At 42.8% G+C, this 18,573-nt stretch overlaps 1 protein-coding gene across 2 annotated transcripts in view; it reads left to right on the forward strand.

Annotated features, from left to right (window-relative positions):
• The first annotated feature begins 927 nt into the window (after positions 1-927).
• The window catches only part of RARB (retinoic acid receptor beta), a 447,193-nt gene continuing 429,547 nt past the window's right edge, over positions 928-18,573 (forward strand). Inside the window, exon 1 of one of the 2 annotated variants that reach the window (XM_070364222.1) lies at positions 928-1,372. In XM_070364222.1, the coding sequence (XP_070220323.1) occupies positions 1,195-1,372 (178 nt within the window). In that variant the 5' untranslated portion in view covers positions 928-1,194. The remainder of the gene's footprint in view (positions 1,373-18,573) is intronic. The other variant, XM_070364220.1, reaches the window with a different exon arrangement.

The raw sequence follows: 18,573 nt of genomic DNA on the forward strand, positions 1-18,573 counted from the left end.
CTTAGCATTACGACCTCAGTTAGGAGCTGTTAAAATTAGAAACTTCATGAGAACTAGAAGTGCAGCAGCACGTGATCATGCTGTGCACTCTAGTGCCTCCACTGGCAACTGGCACATAATGGCAAGTGAGGACTGGATGGATGGATGGAGGAGTGAACGCGGACAAATGGATTTGATGGTTGTGCAGACCAATGGACGGATGGCGCTCTTACAGGAAAGTTTACAGTGAGGAACTGATATCAAACTATTTCACGGATCTTTAATGGTTGTGTCTCTTCCGTACTTTTGCTAGGTTATAATTTTCCCTCGCCATGATATTTATCTTGCTGAGTAGGTCATTCCAAATGGCTACGTAAAATCCAAAGTTGGAAGTCGAAGGTCTTGAAAGCACACAGATCAGAACAACATTAAACAATAAATTTATCTAAAAGAAGTAAGAAACAAAATTCATTCAGTGAGTCAGTCAACAAATACTCTTTGAGAGTCTATTGTGTGTTAGGTAACTCTTATGGCAGCTTAAAGCATAGCTTTTAACAAAACGGAGAAAAACTCTGCCCTCCTAGTGAATGCATTCTAATGGAGGAGATATAAACAAACACTCCCCCACATAATGGATGGAGCTGCTTAAGTATCCTGGAGAAAAGTGAAGTGAAGTGGGGGTGGGGAGGAATATGGGGAAAGATAGGGTTAGGTGAGGGGGATTATTTAATATCAGACAGTAAGGGTTAGTTTGAAATTGTGTAGAAGTTTTGTTCTACATTAGAATTTGAGAATTTAAGAAAATTAAGGTAGTGAGTATAGGGGAACAACTGGGAATTAGGAGTCCCAGATTTATAGTAGAGATTTTTCATGTAATAACAATAAAGAAGCACATACTTTTGACCTGTGTGGTATACATATTTTTTTTTTTCCTTACAGGATTAGCAGCTCTGGACTTTTTAAGTGATAGCATTTGCCAGCCTTCAGCTGAGAAGCTGAACGAAGAGCCATCCTTCCTGTCATCAGCGCGGCAAAATGAGGGGCAGAGAAACCGTGCTGGAAGGAAGCAAGGTCATCTGCTGAACCTTCTTGACTTTGGCCCAGATCACAGCTCAGATTCCACTCTCGCTCCGAACTGACGTACCCCACTTTGGTGCCAGGCCTGGAGTGATGCGTCCCTGCCTCCGAGCGCCTCTCATCCCGTGAAGGCGGAACATGACGACCAGAAGCCCCGCGTGCCACGTGCCGGCGGTGAGCGGCCACATGGCTCACTATCCCGCCGCGCCCTACCCGCTGCTCTTCCCGCCCGTCATCGGCGGACTTCCCCTGCCCCCGCTCCACGGCCTCCACGGCCCGCCGCCTCCGAGCGGGTGCAGCACCCCCTCACCTGCAAGTAAGTACCGCTGCAGTCTTCTCTCTTTGCTCTTGGTTGATTGAAAGCAGGGTGGTTCATATCCAGGCTGCGTTCTCATTTCGTTGGGTGCCGGTTCCTCTGGATCTAGAACTGTACCTTTGGTTCTATCAGCAGAAAGGTGACTTGAAACCAGATAAATGGTGAATCTTAAAATTTGGTCCGTTCAAAACCTCATTGGTATTTAGTTCTATTGGGTAAATTGTAAACAGAAATGTTGATCAAAGATGTGATCAGTATACCTGAAGAAATTGGTCATTTGATAAAGGACATGAGCAATGAATTAGATGATGCCATAAAAATCACTGACGATAATCCTGGTTTTAGCATTGATTCGGGTCGTGAGATCTTCCTTTGAATCTTACTCATTTCCTGGGTACAGATAAAACCTGTCATTGTTTTCAGCTTCCCGGGGATCTTGGCTACCAGTTCATACCCCATGAGCTTTTTAAATGTCCTTGATCACTTTTGGGTCTTTGAGCCACTTCTTACCTCCAATCTTCTCTAAAATGTTGGGTTTACAGTATTTTAAGATAAAAGTAGTTCAATTTAGAGTTCTTAAAAACTGATTTGACTCATTCATAGAAAGCATCCGTATTACGTGATTTAAAGAACAATAGTCCTGCCTTTTTGAAGGCAGGCTGTGGTAACCAGCGAGCTCTTCCTCCTTTTGGAAACGGTTTTCCTGGTTTGGCACCGGGACGTAAAAGGCATATGGGTTCAACAGCGCTGCATCAGGCATCTGCAGCATCTTCTCTAAGTTCTTTCAGGTTCACAGCTCGGCAGGAGCTCTTCAGAGCTCTGCCTGCTGGTTATTTCATATTTTGCTGCTTTTTGAGGTGTTGTTCCAAATATTTGTTCTTAGAAGTATCTCCTTTAAATTACTCCTTTCATTTTTCTGTGTGTGTGTGTGATACAATTAATTTTTATATTACACTTCCTATAGCTGCAAGTTTTATTTTAATTATTTTAATATTTATTTTTATTTACTTATTTATCTGCTACATGGTTGTCTTTGCTGTTTAGTTTCTCCCTCCTGAGCTCACTGGGAGCAGGAAGGTTGCCCCACCTCACTGGGACCCCTCAGCTCTTAGTATGGTGCTTTCAAAGTTCATAGGAGAGGGATTTCTGGATGCCTGGGTATTTGGATAGATGGATGGATGGAGGCTTGAATGGATGGGTGGATGGATGAATGGATGGACAGATGAACAGACTCTCACTGCAGGAATGTTGGCTGCAATCACTCTACTATCGTGCCTGATATTTACTGATCTATTTTCCTTCTTGGAATGCATGACCTGATGGTAATTCTCTTCTGTGTTTTGGATTTCTGGCCTAAGCATGTGACCAATAAAGTCTTTTAAGTTGCGTAATAGCATTTTCCCATGCTTCTCAAGTTGAAATTGAAAGTAGATGCAGCCAGAATACCTTCTTGGCTATCAAGAGAGATGGGGAAAAAAAGGTGTATTTGAACTATCTAGCTGACCCAGGTGCCAGTTCAAACCCTGTTCAACCAACATGCAAATGGCATAATGAGGTTACTTTCAACGAACACAGGAAGGGGCCTGACTAAATGATTGTTAAAGCTATTAAAATTTCCCTTAGGAGCTAATTGTGTAGCACAGCCAGCCTGATGGACAACACATTCTAACACATTCCTTTCCTTAGATCAGAAGTATATTTTGTAGATGTAGCCAAGAAGTTAAGACTCCTTGGAGTTACGAGTTTTAGTGCCATCCTGGGTGATCTAATCTTGCAGGTGGAAAACAACTCGCAGGTGGGTGGCTGCAGCCCCGATACACCCACCAGCACGTGCCAGCAATGTTGGCCTTCTTTGGCTGCTGATTGTAAGGAGAATGCAGAGCAGAGTAAATGGAAGGACAGTGAGATCTTTATGCTGGATGAGCATCCCCGAACACTCGAACAGGCTCTCAACATACAAATCCCTCACCCATCTGTTTGCAGATATTTTTAGAATTCTACAGAGCAGCACTTGGCACACTGCAGCCTGCAGGGCAAAGCCAGTCTACCACCTGTTTTTGTAAATAAAGTTTTATTGGAACACAGCCACACTCATCTGTTTACATATTGTCTATGAAAGTGAAAATGTTAGTCGCTCAGATGTGTCCTGCAGCCCCGTGGACTATAACCCACCAGGCTCCTCTGTCCATGGAATTCTCCAGGCAAGAACACTGGAGTGGGTTGCCATTCCCTTCTTCAGAGTATTTCCCTACCCAGGGATCAAACTCGGGTCTCCCATTGCAGGCAGATTCTTTACCCTCTGAGCCACCAGGGAAGCCCCATATTATCTATAGTTCTTTTCATGTTACAATGATAGAAGCCATATAGCCCACTTATCCTAAAATATCCACTATCTCGCTTTTTACAGAAGTTTGCTGGCCCCTGTTATGGAGATAAGAACACTGGGATAGGAATCAACTCATCCCACATCTAGTCATGCTCTGTGTCTAACAGGAACTGTTAGCTTCTCTAATTCCTTAGACCCTGAACAAGCTGGGCTAGATTGTACCCAAGATCACCTGTAAACACAAGGCTCTTCTTTTCATTTCACAATTACTGAAAAAGCACAAGATGCCATCAATACTAAGTTGACTCATCATGCAACTCCTGGTTTTCCACTTCAAAGCTCGTCAATATTGATTTCATATAATTCAGCTTTCAGAAGAAGAGTGTTTGCAGTTCAACAAAAGAGGATGAATAATTAGTTTTTTCTGAGGACATGGGTGAGAGGGTGCTGAATGATTGCATCTTGGAAGATGTCACTCAATGGTGTCCGGAGAAGGGGCAGAAAAAGGACGAGGTTCAGAAAGGTCAGGCCTGAAACGCCAAAGCTGGCTTGCTTCACACTCTGGCTAATACCGGGTTTAATTACTTCTTGTAGTAGATGAAGTACATGAAAGCTGCTCAGAAGAAGAACATTAAAAGAAGGCACTCTTGCCATGTCGTCTGTTAGTTGGCCCTCTGAGAGGAAGTTGTCTTTGTTAAAGCCTGTGGTTTAGAAAGACCGGGAAACAAGGGTCAGGTTAAAAAAAAAAATTACACACAAACTGTTTCTTGCTAAAATTAAACTTGAAGTTTTATTTATATACTGAGGTCAGTTAGGTAGGCACATTTCATAAAGTCTTGATAAGTAGCAAAACACACGCTTGGTGAGAAGCTGGCTGCCATGGGACACTCAGGGAGCAAACGCGGTAGTGCTGACTCCATCACGGGGTCCTGTCCCTGCACGATGGACCCTGCTGGCGCTGCTGTCATAATCCATACACACCTCGACTCTGCAGCTCAAGCAGAACATAAATTCTCCTGCCTTGTAACAAGCTTCTTTCAGCACCATGTTATATATAGCTGGAGAACTTCCTACTTCAGGAGCAAGTGAGGACAGTTTCCGTAGCAGCTACTGATGTTACCCCGGTTCCTCACTCTTGCCTCCGCCGTAACTCTCCAGCCTGGGGTTCCTAGGCCAGAACTGGATCTCTGTCTTCCTAGGGGACACAGGTTCCCATTCCCACATATGAGAAAGTCCCTGACCCAACATCTCCTTTATAGTCATTCAGCCTTCCCAAGCTTCTCTTCCATAAACTAGAAAATATTTTTATTTAAAGGATAGTCTTTTATAAAAGTCACATTCGATCTTTTCAGGATACAGACGGAGTATAAATTACAAAGGAGAGCTGTACTATAAAGGGGTGAAATCAGAGCCTCTCCAGGACCCTTTCAACACCCAGGACGAGATGGCCCTCTATGTCGCTGCTCAGATTTTCTCCTGGCCTCCGCGCTGTTTTCAGGCGAGCAGCCCGTCTGTCCTTGGTTTGTGCTAGTGGTGGAGCCTCTGGCTATTGGGATGACCATTTGTGACCACGCACAACTCAGAGGGAATCTCGTGGCCACCTTTCAGAAATTCTCTTCCCCAGAACCTTCCGACAAAAAGGAAAATATATATATATTTGCAGGAGAGAAGTGAACTTAAGGCATCTTCCACATGTGATGTCCTCGTCTTTGCTTTATGACTTAATTCTTACTTCACTGAGTCTCTATAAGCTTAGAAATGAGGAAATACATAAAAGAGAGAGTTAAAATAAGTAGTAAGAACAACCTACCCTGTATTGAGCATCTCCTAGATAATCCACTGAGCGTTTATTTAAGGCACGTCATTCTTAAACTTTTAAAATAGATCCCTAATATTGCTGCCAGGCCATGAGCCACAGTCCCATTTTACAGATGAAGACTATGAGGCTTAGAGAAAGTAAAGCGCTTACACAGCTAGTTAATGTTGGGGCCAAATTCCAAGCCCAGATCTTGAGGCTCCAGAGTGCTTGTGCTTCCCGATGTGCTGGGCAGTGAGAGCTGCTGAAGGCCTCGGATTATCCCCCGCTGCACTGTGGGTGTCTCTTTCCCAGGACGGTTCACAGAGCCCCTGAGGATGAAGGACCTCACAGCCTCTTCAGTTTCAGCAACTTCCCTGGGAGGGCTGTCCTTTTTCATCAGTGAGGGGTTGAGGGTGGGCCCACAGGCAGGGAGTCAGTGCGATGTCTCCACTCAGTTCTCTGCTGTGAGCAGCAAGCGCGTCGTCCCCAGCAAGCAAGGCTTCCAACGGGAGGAAAGCCCAATACGCTGTGCCAGGGACACTCAGAATTTAATGTTCCAGGGCTCTCTGTGAGCGCTGGCCCACTGTCCGTCTGCCTCTCTTTATGTTCCTTTCATGGCTGCTTGTTCTGTTTTATGGCCGCACATGTGCTTTTTTATAGGTTGTGGTAAGCTGGAAAATACTAAGAGTTTTGGCTTCGGAGCCTCTCTCAAAGTGATCTCCATTTAACGCCAGCATCTTAAAATGAGGGTTGTTTCCCCCGCTTCTTTACTGATCAGAAAGTGCTGTCAAAAATCACAAAATTCGGTGTTTGCTTTAAAAAAAAAAAAAACAACCCTCTGGAGAGGTAGACCGTGAATCTCAGAATTAACGATGACGGGACATAAAATGGGTCTTATTTCTATCGCTTGTCTGCAACCCAGAGGAGCCTTGTTTACCCAGCTTGTCTAACGCAGGGTGTGCGGCCAGATTGGAATTTCTTATTGCACGTGAAGAACAATGGGCCCGGAGGTGTTGATCCTGTTTCAAATACATGCAGATTGATGATAACTAGAACCAACTCATTGACTTGTATTATCCATCATCCTTGGCTCTGTAGTCTTATCTTCTTCCTCCTGCAAGTGATATTTGTCCTTAAACAGACACAGTGACCCCACTGGACCCCACTGGATCGCATCTAATTTTAATGTGTCTGGGACTTAATATATTGCTGGCATTTAGTGTGTATGTCGCATGTAATAGTATGGTTCATAGGTATGTAGCCTTCATGATTTTCAAGCCAAATACAAATAAAGTAAAATACATTTAAACAAAACTTGCGAGGAATTTGAGTAGGTGTACCAGTGTTACAGCTGTTACAGTAGTAATTTTTGCCCATTTCATCTGCTGGTGGTGGTTGTGTATCTCTGAATTTCTAAGGCTGAGAGATGTCAAAGGCTTTCACCTGCATGTTTTGGATAGAGTTTAAGCTTTTGGCGTGATTGAACAGTTTTCGTATCGGGCCTTGTGCATATCATATCAGAGGCCGTCCCTTACAGGGGAGGAGGCATTGATTGCTTCAGTGAGATGCCTCTTTTCCCCAATAATAAAGGGATCTTTGTGCCATCTCCTCGATGTCCGTACCATTTCCCCAGACTCTGAGTGAGTGAACGTGGAATCCTCTGAATAGTTCTAACGAGGAGCTGTTTGTCGAACTTTACCCCAGGGGGATCAGGAATATGTGAACATGAATTAGAAACAAAAAGATTATTGTTCAATTTCATCAAATTAACTGCGATGCCCAAAGGAGAATCTCAACTCTTGAAGTATGTTTTTGAATAGAAATAGGCTTTCAGTCCACGGAGGTGATCATAAAAGCAGGAATGAATTTTCCTCTAAGCTTATTCCTTTGATTATCTCCAAGAAGAGGATGTTTGGAGAAAAAAAAAAAAAAAATAGACCAAAAAGAGGCCACGAATGGAGGAAAAGAAAGGGGTATTTTTGAATTTATATTAGAATTCCTTTAGATTTATCAAATAAATTAAACAGACTTTTTTTTAATATGCATTTATTTGGCTGCACTGGGTCTTTGTTGCAGCACACAGGAAATTTGGTCTCCATCACGGCGGGATCTTTGCTTGCAGCATGTGGGGTCTAGTTCCCTGACCAGGGATCAAACTGGGCTCCCTGAATTGGGAGCTCGGAGTCTTAGCTCCTCGACCACCAGGGAAGTTCCCTAAATAGACATTTAAAAAGAGTATTTTTGAACTCATGAAAATCGAACCTCTGAAAACTGGAACCACAGCAGTTCTGAGTTGGCTGAGTCGGCCGTGACATACGAGAGCTCCCATGGGTTCCAAATCTCTGTCTTGATGAGTCCATTGATCTACAACTCCTATACATTTCAGATGGGTTATTTTGCTTCTAATGATCAAAAACCCATTCGGATGACCTTGAGTGGTGGGAGGTTAGCCTCCATACGCATCCACGTAGCTGGGCTTGAGGGCAAGTAGCATGCCACCAGGGGCTGCCTTCCAAGCTGTCTTCAGGGTGCAGCTCAGCCCTCCCACAGCAGCTCTGGGGGTTCGCGCCATGTCGTTGGATTGACATAATTCCCTATTTTGTTTTGCTTCTCGGTTTTTCTGCTTCAGTTCTCTCTAACATGAGAATGATTCTTGAAAATTTAAGCAAGAAAGATGGGGAGGAAAGGCGGGAGATAGGGAGGGAGGGAGGGAGGCAAGGAAGGAGGAAAGGAGAGAGAGAGAGGGGGGAAAGACAGAGACAGACTCTGGCAGCCCGTCTGAGCTGCAGGCCACCGCCAAGAGCTTGAGGCCACCAGACCCTCCAACGGTGCCAGACAGGCGGTACCATCCGCTCGCTTGTTTTCCACTTTGCTGTAAGAATGATGCTAAAAGTAGCTGCCATCTATTCAGTGCGCTCCATGTGTTACCTCTGTCTGCCACCTGGAAAGAATTAAAAAATAAAGACTGAGGTGACCAACTTTCCTAAAGTTGCCCCAGCCAAAAACAGTGGGACCAGGTTTGAACTCCCCCTGCTGTGACCAAAGTCAGCCTCGTTGTCACACCTCCTGATGGCAATGGATATTGAGGTGGGGCAAAGGTTTTTAGAACACTGTCTTACACTCCTATTGGGAAGTCATGGTCACCAAGACTCATTTAGATCTAAAACTCTGACTGCTCTTTGCCTTCAAAGACCTTGATTTTTTAAAGCCTGTAACATCCCCCTTCACCTGTGTACCTACTGTGTGCGTTTTATTTATGATAAGGGTCCTGTTCTGCGGTCTAGTTGATTTCATCGCTTTTCCTCCTCCCTGCATCTGTTAACCTGAACACCTGGTCCTGCTGAAGCTCTTTCAGAGTGTATGGAGTGAGCGAATCGATGGTTCTGTCTGGCAGAGGGTTTTGGAAATTTGTGGATATGCTTCTGGATGTCACAGTGATTGGCAGAACTATGAGCATTTGATGGACACGGGCTCAGGGCTGCACTGCGCGTGATAGAATTCCCTGATATCTCACGGCGTCCCAGTGTCTCCACTAGTCATACCAAAAGCCCTCCCCCAAAGAAATTATGATTAACTGAAGCGAAACTGTAATTCTACTTTAAGTATAATGGTAAAATATTGTATGCTTTTATTGTGTCTATAGTGAAAGTGAAAGTCATTCGGTCGTGTCTGACTCTGCCACCCCATGGACTGTATAGCCCCTGGAATTCTCCAGGCCAGAATCCTGGAGTGGGTAGCCTGTCCCTTCTCCAGGGGATCTGCCCAACCCAGGGATCAAACCCAGGTCTCCCGCATGGCAGGTGAATTCTTTACCAGCTGAGCCACCAGGGAAGCACAAGAATACTGGAGTGGGTAGCATATCCCATCTCCAGCAGATCCTCCTGACCCAGGAATCGAACCAGGGTCTCCTGCTGCTGTGTAAACCGAGAGGAGGTTCATCTTCATTTTTTGAGGGTTTTTTTTTTTTTCAGAGTGTTTCTAAGAGTCATTCACCTTTTCAGGAAATCGTGTCACTGATGGCAGTGTTGTTCTTGGTATTTTGTTCACCAATACCACACATTTCTGTCAACTTGCATTTGGAGTTAAAACATCCATTGCAGCTCTGCCTAGAGGGACAAGCATCTTACCATTTCTTTATGCTCGAGCATTTTTACACACTGAAATAACTATTATTTTATCATAAGTGATCTTCTTTTAATTCACTCTTGATATTGCAGTCAGGGCATCATATTATCTTCTTTCAAATTACATATGCAAGTGGGCTATATTATCTATAGTTCTCATGTTGATATAGTAAAGCAGGTATTATGACATATGTTACTAAAAGAAGCATTGCATCTAAAATGTTGAAGATTATTGGAATGAAAGGATAGGTGAAGGGATGCTGGAATGATTCAGTGAAAAAATAACAGTGTCAAATAAACTGCTTAAAATAAACGCTCTAGCTGTTGAGAGGAGCAGAAGAAACTTTAGAAGTGAAATGGACAGGAAAAGGTTTGCAAAACCAAATCCTGTGACTGTGCCGGGCATGGGACGGTGAGTCGGCACTAGGAAAAGCCATGGCAGAAGATCCAGGGAAAGGAGGAAGGTGCTTTAAGTTTCCCATCTTGGATGGCACGTGGGGTTGGCAAGGACCCGTCCAGCCCTTGCCTCCAGGTCCTGATATGTAATCAGACTCTCTAAGGTGTACAGAAGGGAACCAAATGTATCATTACTCACGAGTTCACTCTTCTCGTATTTACTTAACACACGTGGGTTAAGTGCTGCAGTCGGCACCTCTGAGTCTGTCTGAGGCTTTTCTGGGAAACCCATCAGAGCGATCGGTTCTTATTCATGTGTCCTGTCAGGTTCTACTTCCAATGAGATGTCATCCTAGGATTTACTAGGAAAAACGTACAAGACTGTTAGAGGTTGAATTATGTCTCCCCAAGAGATGTTGAACTCCTTACCTCCAGAATCTATGAAATGGATATAACTGTACTGAGAAGTAGGATCTTCTCAGATGATCGAGTTAAAATGAAGTCATTAGGGTGGGTTCTGGTCCAGTACGCCGGCGTCCTTGTAATGATGGGAAATGTGGACCCAGAGGCAGAGATGCAGGGAGGAGACTGTGAATTTTGGGGTCATGCGGCCACAGGAGAAAGAACATCAGAGACATCAGTGCCTTTGCATTTCAGCCCAAGGAGCACCTTCCTTCCATTGCCTTTCTTCTAGCTCCATGAAGAAATCAAATTTCCCTGCTGTAACCTAGCACACAGTGGATCTTTCCTTTTTAAAACAGTCGTATTTCTAATTTTGCAGTTCAAATGTGGCTGTTGCTTGAACGTATTAGCTGTCTCTTTGGATGATAACTTCTACATGTAGAGGAGAGTGTTTTGTTCTTTCTACCACACTACATGACTGAAATATAGCCACCTAAATATTTTTAAAATAGATAAATGGGCCATCTGGAGAGGTAGCACAATAGGAGACTTGAGTGTGCCACATGTAGCCAACTCACAAACTTGTGCAAAATAATCTCTGTTTCTAGGCTCAGAAAATAACATATAGTCCTATTTCTCTTTAAAATAGTTATTTTTTTTTGTCTGTATTGGGTCTTCGTCACTATGAATGAACTTTGTCTAGTTGCGCTGAGCAGGGGCCACTCATTGCTGCCGTGGACGTGCTTCTCACGGCAGTGACTTTTCTTGCTCTGGAGCGTGGGCTCAGTCGTTGTGGCACATGGGCTTCCTCGCTTCTCTGTGTGTGGAGTCTTCCCAGCACCAGGGATCAAACCCACGTCACCTGCGTTGGGAGGTGGATTCTCAACCACTGGGCCACCAGGGAAGTCCTGTTCCTATTTGTCTACACAGATTTTTATTCCATATAATTTTCATTGATTACTCTTTGAGACCCCATGGACTGTAGCCCACCAGGCTCCTCTGTCCATGGGATTCTCCAGGCAAGAATACTGGAGTGGGTTGCCATTTTCTTCTCCAGGGAATCTTCCCAACCCAGGAACTGAACCCAGGGATCGAACCCAGGTCTTCTGCATTGCAGGCAGATTCTTTACCATCTGAACCACCAGGGAAGCCCTAAAAGAGAGATAGAATTGCTAACTAAACATAGTGAAAGCCTATTTTTAAATTCATTATGGTCTTTTTTTTTTTTTTGCAACAATTGAATTTTATCAACCTGAAATCTATTACCCCTCAGAATTTTGCAAAATAATGTTTATTGGACGTTATCTAAGTGAGAGTTGCTTCAGTCATGTCCAACTCCTTATGACCCTGGGGACTGTAGCCTGCCAGGCTCCTCTGTCCATGTGATTCTCCAGGCAGGAATATTGGAGTGGGTTGTCATGCTCTTCTCCGGGGGATCTTCCCCACCACCTGTGTAAGTCTCTCTGGACCCCAAGGAAACTTTATATTTTCCACTTACTGCAAACCCAAGATATAAAGAAACCAGAACTCAAAACTACTAAGCAATTAAGTTGACTTATCTTTTTTCAACTAAAAAAAAAAAAAAAGATTGCCAGCAAGCTATCAGAATTAGGGGAGAGGTATGGCAGAGCCCCACCACAGACTTCAGGAGGGAGAGACCCTGCTGGCACCTTGATTTTGGGCTTCTGGCCTCCAGAACTGCTTGTGGCGTGTTGTTACTGTAACCGTACCTTCCTACCACTGAAGAAGGAAAAACTACGCCTTTTATCTCCCCCCTCCAAAAAAATCTAGTAATTCAGCTATTTTCACATAATTTTGTTCTCACAGTGACTTTCTTCTTCTGCATGATGTGACTCTGTTGGCTTGAACTGATGAGTGATATTTTAGGGGAGGGTTTTTTTTCCATCGTAGCCAGACTCTCTTGGCTCTGGCAGCTACAAGTCCACGGCCAGGAGCCACAGTGTTTTCCGTGTTTTGAATGAATTTCTCTACGCCTCTTTTGCTCTCTCTTGGTCTCTTCCTTATACATTAAACTCCCACCCCCTCCTATAACCTCCATGTGCCTTCTTTAACATCCGTCTTGCTCTTCTTAGTTTTAAAGCCTTACCCTCAAAGTTCTGCCGGGTTCCCCATCACTGTCATGTCAGAGCCTGTGAGATTCTCCAGAAGAGTCATTCTTATTTCAAGTCCGTATTTCAGGTCCAGTCACTGGGAGAGTACGGGCGCAGTGATCTTATCCTCCTCATCATCAGCGGCTCTTTAGTATCTTAAGCATCACGTTGCTGCCCCTGGCAGTCTCTCTTCAGGATTTGTGAGCTATAAATTTAAGTGACTTTGTCTAACCTTCCAGAATTCTTAGTGGCTTCTCCCTCTTCGAACAGGAAAATCTGAGCAACTCCCCCTCCAGCCCCAGCACCCTTCCTTCAATGACACGTTCTTTTTGCTGAAAGCTGGTTTTGTCCCAGCTCTGTCCTCTGTACATCTACCTCTGTTTGTTCTCCACATCTGAGATTCTTTCAGCTTATCTTATTTTAGCTTCATCAACTGATACATGCCAAAAATCTTTTAAAATTGTTTGAGACAACCTACAGAAGAAGGCTGAGCGCTGAAGAATTGATGCTTTTGAACTGTGGTGTTGGAGAAGACTCTTGAGAGACCCTTGGACTGCAAGGAGATCCAACCAGTCCATTCTGAAGGAGATCAGCCCTGGGATTTCTTTGGAGGGAATGATGCTAAAGCTAAAACTCCAGTACTTTGGCCACCTCATGCGAAGAGTTGACTCATTGGAAAAGACTCTGATGCTGGGAGGGACTGGGGGCAGGAGGAGAAGGGGACGACAGAGGATGAGATGGCTGGATGGCATCACTGACTCGATGGACGTGAGTCTGGGTGAACTCCGGGAGTTGGTGATGGACAGGGAGGCCTGGCGTGCTGCAATTCATGGGGTCACAAAGAGTCGGACACGACTGAGGGACTGATCTGATCTGATCTCTGATCTGAAAGTTACATCACATGTAAGCTTTACTTACATCACATGTAAGGATTCCAAGCCTCACCAAACTCTTCCCTGGTTAACTTTGCCTTCAGTAAAGTGGTTACCTGGGTCTCTGTCTTTTGTATCATGAGTCAAATTTAATAGTATAAAACTTGTACAGATAGAGGTTTTTTTTGTTTCAATTTGTTGTCAAAATCTAAAAACAAAAAAAATCATTGTAGTATTTGCTGGGAATGACCATTTTCCAATGAGAATGCAATCTTTTAATTTAATGTAAAGATATTTTGCCCAGTGCCCATAAGCTTGACAACTGTCTAGATAAAATAAAAGTTTGGGGGCATTTTGGGGACAAGGATTGTGTCTTGTGGGTACTGATGACAGCGGTAAGTCATGTAGCCGTTATGTAGTGCTGAATCCCATGCCACACTGTGAGCAGTACTGTTAAGAGACTGCCCCTCTCCTGTAGGGGCAAGAGTCAAGACAGAAGCACAGATTAGGGAAAGTTCATCTTGTTGAATTAAAAATGGATCAGTGCAGATCATTGGGGGAGATGGTACAGACGGCACAGGAGATGTACAAGAGGTACATCTTGTCTACAGGATGGCAGACAAGAGAGTCTGCTATTTCCAGACCCCATCTGTGTCCTCAAAACGTTTTTTTAACCTGTGTTTCAGCTTCCTGATCTGTAAAATCATATTAATAATGGTTGTTTTAAAGGGCTATGATGAGATTGTCATCCTCTGATCCATGTAAACTACTTACAACAGTCCTAGAATAGCAGGAACTCAGTAAATAGTAACAATCATCACCCTTACCTGCGCTCCGCTGGCAGAATCAGTCCACTCATAAGCAAAGCTCTCTGGTGCCCCAAGACTGTCATTCCATCAACTGTGTTTTCTGAGCATGGCTTCCTAAGTGTAAAGGCTGGTCTTGGACGCACATGTATTTTCCATATTCTTTAAAGTCTATATTAGGCATAAGGAAGCTTTCACTTCCCAGAGTTTACATCTTGCCAAGATTTTCCTTTAAATTTCAGAATTCTCCAGGAGATCCTAGTCTCAAGTTTGGGTATTAGAAATGACTCTTTTTTCATGAGTAACAATGGCCTGCAGAGTGTGTGTTTATCACAAAGAGTCCACATTTGAGAAACACATGTATCTGAGGCTGTCTATCACAGACACGCTCCCTTCAGAGTCAGGGGACACAAGCGAAGGCAGAGCCCTCCTCTCCACTGAGGGTTGCAGGCTCTGCAGGTCACTCTGTCTCTATAAACAGTCTCTAATAATGTTTGATTTAATTTCTGTGATGTTTGCAATAACGTTCATTTCTCAACCATGATGGTTTTCCTTCTATTAATATCAAATTTCTCTGATGTTACTTGCTTAATGATTATGAAGTTCACCAACTCAACATGATACCTAAAGGAGAACATTAGTCTTGACGTTTATACAAGCAGCACGCGATGATGGCCATGTGCTTGAAAAGACAGTCACTGTCCCCATGCTTGACCATTGTTGTTTAGTCCCCAAGTCCGGTCTGACTCTTTGCGACCCCACAGACTGTAGCCCGCCAGGCTCCTCTGTCCATGGGATTCTCCGGGCAAGAATACTGGAGTGGGTTGCATTTCCTTCTCCACGGGATCTTCCCGACCCAGGGATCAAACCCACATCTCCTGCAGTGGCAGGGAGGGGTCTTTATCACTGAGACACGTGGGAAGCCCTTCCCATGCTTAGTAAACCTCTTTTATCAGAATGGCTGGATGGAATATTTGGCAAACCAGGGATTTCCGTGGGTTCTGATGGCAATCTGTGAGGCATGACGGGACTTCACACCATCCCTGACCACCCACCCGCCCCCCACCCACCACCTGCTTTGACACCCTGGAGGCAGTTTCAGGATTTGTCTTTCATTTCTTCTTCACAAGAAATCTTATTCAAAAAACCAAAACCAAGTCACAAATCAAAATATGCATGTGCCACTATTAATACTGTCTCGTTCTATTCTGAATCCCCTGATAGGTTTAAGTAAATATACATTAAATAAATATTGCTGCAAAGGTTAACATCTCTTTAGTACTTGTCAAAGTTTTTGAGAATAGAAAGCAAGAGATGTGTGTCCAGAAATGGGCAAGCAGAGAAGTGCTGTGGAGGAAAGGAACGGACAAGGCTTGTTGGTGGGGTTGCGTCAGTCCAATTGCTCTCCAGTTGCTGGGCAGACACCAGCATCAGTCCAACTGCACTCCAGTTGCTGGGCAGACAGAATATACAGAGGAAAGGGAAAGACCTTGTACATCAGAAGGAAAGACAAATAATCCAAACCAGACATAGTCAGTAGACTTCAGTTTACTAAAAAAATAACTCTGATGTCCCATATCAACCACACATTGGTGATTAAGGAAATGCAAGTCAAGACCATCTTGCAATGTCATTTTTTATCCATTAGGCTGAAAAATTAAGAAGTGTGGTGACAGTACCAGGTGTTGGGTATAATGTTGATCAACATATTCTGAAATACATTGCTGGTGAGAGTCTTTAGTTCTTCTTCACTTTCTGCCATAAGGGTGGTGTCATCTGCATATCTGAGGTTATTGATATTTCTCCCTGCACTCTTGATTCCAGCTTGTGCTTCTTCCAGCCCAGCGTTTCTCATGATGTACTCTGCATAGAAGTTAAATAAGCAGGGTGACAATATACAGCCTTGTACAGAAAATAGCTCAGCGCTATTCTATAAAATGTAATATTCAGATTTCCTATGACCAAGCAATTTGTCTGTAGGTCATAGGAGAAGCTCTATAATAGAAATGCCAGGACTCATGTTTAAGAATGGTCATAGTAACACTGTTCCTAAATTGTAAAAATTGAATACCATCCAAATATCTATGAACAGACAAATACATATTCCCTAAAGTCAATTTTTTTCATCAGTGAAAATGAAGTTATAGGCAAAAGCACATATAGACAGTAGAGTCATAATATTGAAAAGAAGAGCAGATTCTTTAAGGCTACATAGAGGATGCTATTTTTATAAATCTAAAATAAATACTGTTTAGAAAAAATGATATGTTTGTAATAAAACTGTGCATTAAAAAATCAGGAGAATAATAAAGACCAAATTCCAGATTACAGATATCTCCTGGTGTTAAATGGGAAGGGAAAGTGTATGTGGTAGACGCAGTGGGAGTGATAGAGCTCTAACCCCTAAATATCCGTGTTACTAATATGCTTTATCCCATACACATACGGGTTACTTTTTGTGGTTATTAAGTGTACATTAAAAAGATAAAAACTATGACTGTATCCTTAATGTGTTAGAAACAGGAGAAAGGAAACGTGAAGGAAAATGGCAAAAGCCTTGAGCAGAAAATTCACACGTTACCAAGAAAGAAAAATAGCCAATAATAACATTTTAAAATTTTCAGCCTTCAAAGTAATTGTTCAAATGCAAATTTTTAAAGAAATGCAAATTAAAATTATATCTCTTGTTATAAGAAGGCAGAGATTTAAAAAGAAAGATTCCCATTGTTACCCAGGCTATAGAGAAATATATATAGCGTTGATGGTGAGAATGAAAATTGATATATCCTTTCTATGGAATAATTTTGCCGTAAATGACAAAGGCCTTAAAATATTCATACCAATGGCTTTGCATTTTGGCTGCTATGAATTTATTCATAAGAAATAAATGTTTTAGTGTGCTTGAGAGAACACAGATATTAGCATAGACTTGTTTATAATTAAAAAAAAAAAAAACTAGCAACAATCTTCCTGGCTAATAAAAAGCGATTTAGTAAAATATAGAGAGAATGAAATGAATAAGCAACTCTTAAATGTCGATGGAGAAATTAATATATTGACATGAAAATATTTAGTGGGGAAGACAAGTTATACACTTAATAGACTTGTTTTAAATATTAAGAATACTTCATATGCTTCTACTTTTTACCAAGTATATATGTTTAGGGATGTCTATGTGGGTTGAGGACAGAGCCTGGGGAGCTTATTTATAATATTTATTGCTGGTCGTGGGATTATCTGTGATGCTTTCTTTAACTTTATTCTTTATTCTGGGTGACGTCTGTCTCGCTGACCATTCCACCCTTGCTGCTTAGTCCTTAATGCATAGTAAGTGCTCACTAAATTTAACTGTATGAATGAATACATTAAGTCAATCAAGGGCCCCCAACCTCTGGGATCTAATACTTGATCTGAGTTGGAGCTGATGTAATAATAATAGAAATAACGTGTATGATAAAAGTCATGTGCTTAAATCATTCCAAAACCATCAGCTCTCACCCAGGGCCACGGAAAAACTGTCTTCTGTGAAACCCATCCGTGGTGCCAAAAAGGTTGGGGACCGAGGCTAAATGGCAACTTGTGGGATTAATTGAAATGAAGGAAAGGAGACCTTCTACTGAGCTAATTCAGTTGTGCTCAGCTGAAACAAATGCCCTGCATAAATTAGCATCCTTGTCTTCCCAGAGCTGAGGGTTACATTAAAGGTATTCAGGCCCGATTCTGTTTTCAAGGAATTAACCCTTCCAGGGACATTTGCCTTTTGTAATGCTAACTTTTCATTTAAGGTCCTGACTCAACAGTGAGTGGTAGGATTTCTGAGGAGATACTTTGGAGTAGGAAAGTTATTCTATCAGGTTCTTCAAAGCTTTTTCGTACTATATCCACATGCTCCATCCATGCCCCACTCCTAAGAACACTTTTCTTTTCATAGACACCAGACAGATAATAATTGTTATCAATCTTACTGTCTATAAAAATCATAATTACCGCCTAAGTAAGAAACTGTATAGATTTGGTTATTTTTTCCATAGCAAATGGAGGTATTTTTTACCTAACAGATTTATGTATGTCCTACGTCATTGAGGAAAATAAATTTTATAACTTAACAAAAAATTCATAATTCAACTTTTTAGAATTGTAAAGGAGGACATCTGGGGAAGGGCTTCCTAGGTGGCTCAGTGGTAAATATTCTATCTGCCAATTCTGGAGATGTGGATTTGATCTCTGGGTCAGGAAGATCCCCTGGAGAAGGAAATGGCAACCCACGCCAGTATTCTTGCCTGGGAAACCCCATGGACAGAGGAGCCTAGCAGGCTACAGTCCACAAAAGAGTCAGACAAGTTAGCAACTAAAACAACAGCAAAAC

Source organism: Bos mutus, chromosome 27, assembly GCF_027580195.1.
Source record: "Bos mutus isolate GX-2022 chromosome 27, NWIPB_WYAK_1.1, whole genome shotgun sequence".
Classification (NCBI taxonomy): domain Eukaryota; kingdom Metazoa; phylum Chordata; class Mammalia; order Artiodactyla; family Bovidae; genus Bos; species Bos mutus.